Source organism: Lycorma delicatula, chromosome 2 (assembly GCF_047948215.1).
Source record: "Lycorma delicatula isolate Av1 chromosome 2, ASM4794821v1, whole genome shotgun sequence".
In the NCBI taxonomy this organism is placed as follows: domain Eukaryota; kingdom Metazoa; phylum Arthropoda; class Insecta; order Hemiptera; family Fulgoridae; genus Lycorma; species Lycorma delicatula.
Genome location: NC_134456.1, coordinates 151176982 through 151184100, shown reverse-complemented (window position 1 = coordinate 151184100; position 7119 = coordinate 151176982). Strand labels below are relative to the sequence as shown.

The 7119-nt window shown below is 34.0% G+C and overlaps 1 protein-coding gene across 1 annotated transcript; it reads left to right on the top strand.

The window, feature by feature from the left end:
- Nucleotides 1–5601: 5601 nt before the first annotated feature.
- Nucleotides 5602–6189, top strand: LOC142319980 (uncharacterized). Its single transcript, XM_075357659.1, has one exon. The coding sequence runs from the start codon at nt 5602–5604 to the stop codon at nt 6187–6189; it is 588 nt and encodes a 195-aa protein (XP_075213774.1).
- The last annotated feature ends 930 nt before the right edge of the window (nt 6190–7119 follow it).

Genomic DNA, 7119 nt, shown 5'->3' with positions numbered 1-7119 from the left:
TATTTGGAAACCACATTCCAAATACCTCGGGCCTCCCAAACTCTTTACAATTTCCACATAGCCGCCCGAACTTTCATCACTAAATCGATTGAGGAGCCTTTCCCAATACGGTGATATCTTTGTAGGAGTTTGCCCTAAACATACCAGTGCATTGGTTTGCTTGGCATTTCTCTTGCCACAACCCCATTCGGTCGCCCTAAAGCATAAGACTGAATGTCTGTTCCACAAACGGCTACTGAGCCTCGAACAGTTTAGCAACCAGTATCCTAACATAGCTCCTAGAGCTTACCTAACAGCATGAGCGGACTAAGCATGGTGCCATACACCATCGGTTGACGTGTCCCAACCGCTCACTTGTCATATATTTGCTAAAATGGGTAGGCGCACCCCGTCAACTACTAAAAATATATATGACATCCATAATAAAATTTATTTCGTCTAGGCAGCAATTCACTGCCACGCCTAGGTCGTTGAATGCCAGCAAGTAGCTGTCTACCATTTTATAGCGCTTTGAGCCATAATAATTGGCTAGTAGTCAGCCATACTCAGTGTTAGCTTCCCACGGCAATGCGGTAAGAGTCTTTCTCTTCAGCAAACTACGGATGCCGATTGAACAAAGCAACCCCATCTAGAAACTCCCACACGGTCCGATAATGCGGCTCTCGCCATATTGACTCGCCGTTTTTGAGTGGCCAATTTTCCCTTTGACCTCTAAGTTCTAGGGTGGCCCGGTCTCTGGCCCCTCGCAAGAACAGTGCAGTCAAACATCAGGTGTTTGTTTGACGGACCTACCCGCAGACGCACAGCTCATCAGCTGCCAAGCGGAACCGAAACAGATATTGGTTAAACTTAACGTGGTTTGTGAGCATCCGGGCATCCGTTGCCCTTAAAAACGAGCTCGAGGCATACTATCCTTCCAAATTCTGTATAAGTTATACAAGGGTCTTCGCTTAATGATGATTCCCATTCCAGTTGCCATGCTTCCATCGCGAGGCTCTGCAGCCTCTTCCGCAGGCGGAAGATGGGCAACTGAACGAAATTTAGATCTGGTGCATTGTGATCGCCGTTCCACTCCGGTACTGGCTCGGCTCGAAACCGCATCCTAAATACCTCGGCCTCCGGCCTCTTTGCAAATTCCACATGGCTGCCCGAACTTTCACCACTAAATCGATTAGAAGAGCCTTTCCCAATACGGTGGTACTCTCGTAGGAGGTTGTTTTAAAAACACCAGTGCATACAATTAAGGCTCTGCGCCACAAAAGAGCATTCTTTCGAAGATACCTCGTTAAACCACGTACATTTGACGGCCAGACAACTCATAGTCTTTCCGAGCAATCCTCCTAAATTTGTGCAGTACTGAGACGGCGTCCGCCGCTACTTGCCTAATGTGGTTGCTAAAATCAACTTTTCATAATATAAATACACCTAGCTACTTATGAACTCTCACTCGGCTGTTACACAGGCTTTATATTTAATATGGGGTTTGGGACTGTACGATAATTTGTCTGCGCCCTTGAAAACCATAAACTTCATCTTGGCCACAGAATTCTTTAAATTTTGAATGTCAATCCAGCCCTCTGCAGTTAACAAGGCCGCCTGCACCCGGTCTTCTAGCTGTGGTCGTGAATTACCACGAACTAAAAGGAGACAGTCATAGGCGAAAGCCTGGGCCGTGGCCCCTTCTCGAAATATCAATCCCAGAAATCCGACGAATACCAGGTTCCACAGCAGGGGACCGAGAACGGAACCCAGCGGGCTTCCCCTGGTAACGGATTTTTCTACAACTAGGTGCGCATCCTTAAACAGAGCCGTACGGTTAGAGAAATAGTCACGTACCACGGCCTGCAGGGCTACGGGAACATTGCGGCGTAACTGATATTGAACAGAACTTCAACAAAAGGAAGAAAATGCTGTCTCTACGTCAATAAAAGTTTCCAAACATATTTACAGTCGGCACTTTCCATCTCGGCGAGAGTATCTAAAATGCAATCCTCGGTGCCAACTCCTTTCAAGCCTTTCAAGCCGTATTGGTCTCGATTTAGAAAACCGTTCATATCGATGTTTTCCCAGAGCCGTTCCACAAACAGCCCTTCAACCAACTTGCCGATTACCGACAAGAGGCTGATGGGTCGATAACTGCTGACCTCACTCGGATCCTTTCCTGATTTTAAGAGCACAAAGCCACCTTCCAACAAGTCTGAAAGCAACCCCAGCTAAGGCTCCCGAGGGAACATAGTTTAGGCATAGAAAAAACATGATTTATTTAAACATAGGTCTGGAAACGTAATTTTTTCGATATACGGCTTAAGAAAGATTTTGTCTACAATTCTGCATTAAATTATTATTTAATGTAACTTGACTGAAGATCGGTTTAATTTTTTGAATTTATTTATTATAACATTTTTATATGAGATTTTTAATGGCCATAAATTACAATCGTCCTTTTGCAAAAAATGCAAAAGATGAGAACCAAGTCTTGATAAGGAAAATCCAAGAAAGAAATTCAGAGGTAGGTCCAGTAAAAACATAAACTAAATATAACATAAACATATTTTTATTTATTCAAGGTATTTCGAGTAAGTGGGAAATTTTGAAAATTACAACGATCGGTAACGCTGAATCATAAATAAATAGAACGTAACTTATACCATCTTACGAATCATAAATCATTGAAATGCTTTGAAATGGAATGATACTGTCTCAAAAACTTCATTCCATAATGAAGTGTGGAAAACTCTCATAATGAATTTCGATGGCACTTTAAGTTAGGACGCACTCTATTTTTATTTCTATTGTTTGTATTGTATTTTTATTTTTATTTCTATTTTTTAGTATTGAACGGGTGCGCAGTTTTTTGAGAACAGTTTCGTTTCTGTAAAAGAAACCTTTAATAGGTACTTTTACGTACGCCAGACAGTACGTAAGATTCGTCGAGCTGCTGTCGAAAATTATTTAATTCGTTATAAAGCAAAATCTCTATAGTTTTATCGTTCGAGTTTTCTAATATGATAATATGATTTACCGTAATATCTATACAAGTTAATACTTGTCATTATTGTCTATAAAAGAGTTACAAACATAATAAACAAAAAATTGGGTGGAAACAAAAATTCTATAAACAAAAATTTGGGTGGAAAAGTAAACAGAACATTAAAGTATGTTAAGTAACGTAAAAAACTATGTAAAAAAAATTACTCTACATTATAAAATACGAGACCTATAAAGTCCCATATATTTTTCTCTACCTTTGCCTGAGCTTACATGACATCGATGCTTCGTATACAGAAATCATCGTACCAGATTTCCTCCAAATCGGTCCATCCAGACCAAAGGTATCAAACATAAGACAGGCCAACATATATATCCGAAAGTTTTCAACGCTAAATCTATGTTTCTGTGGTTAGAGGAGATAAATGAATCGTCCAAGATTTTCATAAACCCGACATTTAAAATTTGACCGGATTAGATAATTTCGCTTATATATATAATCTATAGATATAAAATACAATTATGTAGCCGAAAAAAGAAAAGAATTATTTAAACCAATGCTATTGGTTACTGATTATTGGTTAAATATAAAAAGAACAATTACTTACGGGTTAAATTGAGAAATCCACCTTTTTTTTTAAAGTGGTTAATAAAAAGAAACCAAAACAATTATTTTCTTACTTAAAAAATATTTTATTTTTTCTCTTGATAAAGTAAATTAATGATTTTAATTCATATTAAATTTTTTCTATAGTTAAATTTTGTTACTTAGTAGATTTTGCTCTTATTACTGCAAAGTAGATGGGTTCAATTGTAAAATTGTTTGTTTACATTGGGAAATATTTTTTTTGTTTTGTTTTGTAATGAAAAAAGAAACCGAAGAAAATGTTTTTTAGTACTTTATGTAATTTTTAGTTTGTTTTTAAAATAAATAAAAATATTTGACGGTGATGAAATAACATTTTTAATAAATAATTTAACAATAAAAAACACTCCTGTTAAGTCAGCTGTTTAATACAGTCTGTTTAGTTTTAAAATTGTGTTGTGTTTTATGTGTAAAAATTTAAAAAAAAAATTGTGTTCGTTGAATATTTTCAGTGAATTTTCCGTTTATTTCGATTGTGATTTTTGTTTAATAATTATTTAGTTTAACCTGATTTATACAAAAACTTTATTTATAGTTACTTTTTTACGGTTAACCTTTAGAAATAATGTGCATTTTCAATTTAACCTCTACTACATTATAAATGCCATTATTATCCAATGCAAAAAACCAACAACGGGACACCGATAAATTCGTTTATAAACATATTTTATGAGTAATTTTATTACCTGTTCTAACAAGCAGCAGTTCTGTGCAGTTCGTTAAAATTTAATATAATTATATAGAATCCACCAAAATATTTAACTACATATATTCTCTTATACTGTACGGGTATAATGTCATCCCTTATTGTAAGAGTTCTTTTTTAAGGTAGAAATTGGTGCCCGTAAGATTATCGGTACGATAATCGTGTAGGCGTATACATAAAGTTTAATATAATTTACGTTTTTAAAAATATCCTGCTTTTGATAAAAAAAAGGTCACTTATATTTTTAAAAGATTACCTACCTTTACCCAATCCAACAACAATCAATACTTAGCTTACTAGAAAGGGTTTTATTCTTCCGTTGCCATTTTTAATTGTAGAAACATTTGAAAAATCTCCCCACAAATTTATTTAAAATGATTTAAAGACTTTCTTTTACGAAAACATTACTGTGTGGACGAATTTTTAAATAATACTAACTAAACAAATTCAGTTTTTATCTTCATCCCGTTCAACGTGTACGTAAATATATGTTCAAAATAGTGTTCAGTAGCTGTTTCTGAATTGTAAATTATTTTTTTTTATAATTTTGAAAAATTGGTTGTCTCATCAACCAACTTTCTCAAAATAACTCTCTCAGCATTTTTAGGAGGAACGTGAAAAGTAATTATATTTTTTTATAATAATATTTTTAATCAATTTGAGAAATAAGAAATAAAGATAACTTATTTATTTTAACATATCAAAATTGTTGATGTTTGTTATATTTTTATTAAATATAGATTTCAGTTAATTATACAAATTCGTATAAAAATTAGAATTTTTTTCTTAATAATCAGTAACTAAAAAATATCGTGCAAAGTAACTTATTTAAATTTAAATATATATATATTTTTTGTATAGTTAAATTCATATTAAAATACGAATTTCAATTCTACAAATACGGTAAGTACAATTATGTGACATTTAAAAACACGAGGGAGTATATATAAATATATATATTTTTTATTCTAACATTTTTATTCTTTGTTGTATTGTTGACTGTTGCTAAGCGATATGGTTAATTACAATTTCTTGTATGTAAACATAAAACATAATTCAGTTATTAAAATTCAACGAAACAGTAAACATAAACATGTTCACAAACATACACCATTTTATTTTTTGTTCAAATTAACGTCATATATCATAATTATTCTACTAAACAAAAGAATACATTTATTATTTCTTTTGCAAAAAAAAAAAAAAAAAAAATCATAATTATAATTTTTTGTGAAACGACAGGAAATAACATTAAATCAAAATGGATGCCATGTCAAAGAAGGAAAAGTTGGCCAGAGGGTCAGCCGTTATTAAAGTAATGAGAGTGAATCCTCGACCGGGACGCTATTTAAAATCGTATATAGATCCACGTAAAATACCAAAACCGCCTAGAGTTGGAGCACCTAAAGGTGTATTGGCTGAAATGCCTCATCTTGATCTTAAAAGCGCTCTTTTTCAAGTATTACCGAACTCTGCAAGAATTCAAGGAAATATTCCTTATGTGGAACCGAAAATAGATCCGTGTATCTTTGATGAAGGCGTTTACGATCCTAAAAATGGATTACCGGACGGAGATAAATTATTAGGTTATTTCGGTTACAAAAATTGGATAAATGGTATTACACCTGCTGACGATAATAATCTAGCAGAACATTTTAATATTCTGCTGGGACTATTGATGAGCATGGCGATCGATCCAGAAAATCAGAATTTTGCGGATGCAGAAGCTTATCCGTGCGTTCAATTCTTAAGAACAATTAAAACTCCAGACGGCGAAGTACCTTATAATGTGGGTTCTTTTATCGAATATCTTGAATTTGTAGCTCAAAAGATGCTTGACGAAGGGTAACAGCAGCTTGTCATTATTGTTATGTCTTATAAAAATGTGTAAACCATCGAATTTGATAACGATTAGTATGTATTTGTCGATGTTGATAGCTAAAACAGGATATAAGCTACTTTTAAAACCTTGTGATGTTTGTAAGTCTCGTCTACTCAAATTGTTTTTTAATTGTCCTTTGAATTAAAATAATGATATAAAATTTTATGGATTGGATCTGTAAAGAAGAATCATTTATTTCTGTTTTCGTACCTTGAGCATATACTGAATTAGTTGACTTCTGGCATAGGCTTTTTTACATGTTGTTTTTAATTTTTTTTTTTGTTTAAAGATAATTTTTATAAATACATAATCTAACATCATTATAAACGTACATCAGTAATGGTAAAAGTAAAAAAATTTTAATCCATAATGTACTGAAATTAAATAAATTTTATTTAAAAAAAAAAATAGTTAATTTGTGTTTTTAATTAATTATAATTAGAGGTAATTTGGTAGAAATTGCTTAGGTATGTTTAATACATACCTAAACTTATTGTGCTTAAATGTACTTAAATTACATAATTTTTTGAGGTAGTAAGCGGCTAACGAAGGCTGGGACCGAGAATCTCCCGGGATAGGAGATCCCCTTCTACAAATAACAGCAGCCTGTATGGAGGGTGGAGGAGCGATAGATGGCAGGGCACCCTCTTGCCCTTAGAATGGGAATCATTTCCTAATGACTGATGAAAACCAAAAGTTCAACGGCATAGGATTCGGATGGTAAGGGAAACGACCGCATTAAAGACCTTTGTGGTTATCCCTAGTCCCATTGGATTATGCTCGTTCCTGAGAAGAAATTGTCCGGAGTAATAGGCTCACAATCGTTAATAGGCACTATTTCAGGAGGATAACACTCAGGACTGAAAGAAGTGTAAAGAATCCAGTTAAAACCTGTAA

Bases quoted from the DNA above. Each gene is read 5' to 3' on its own strand.
- LOC142319980 (XM_075357659.1), top strand. From the start codon at position 5,602: ATGGATGCCATGTCAAAGAAGGAAAAGTTGGCCAGAGGGTCAGCCGTT.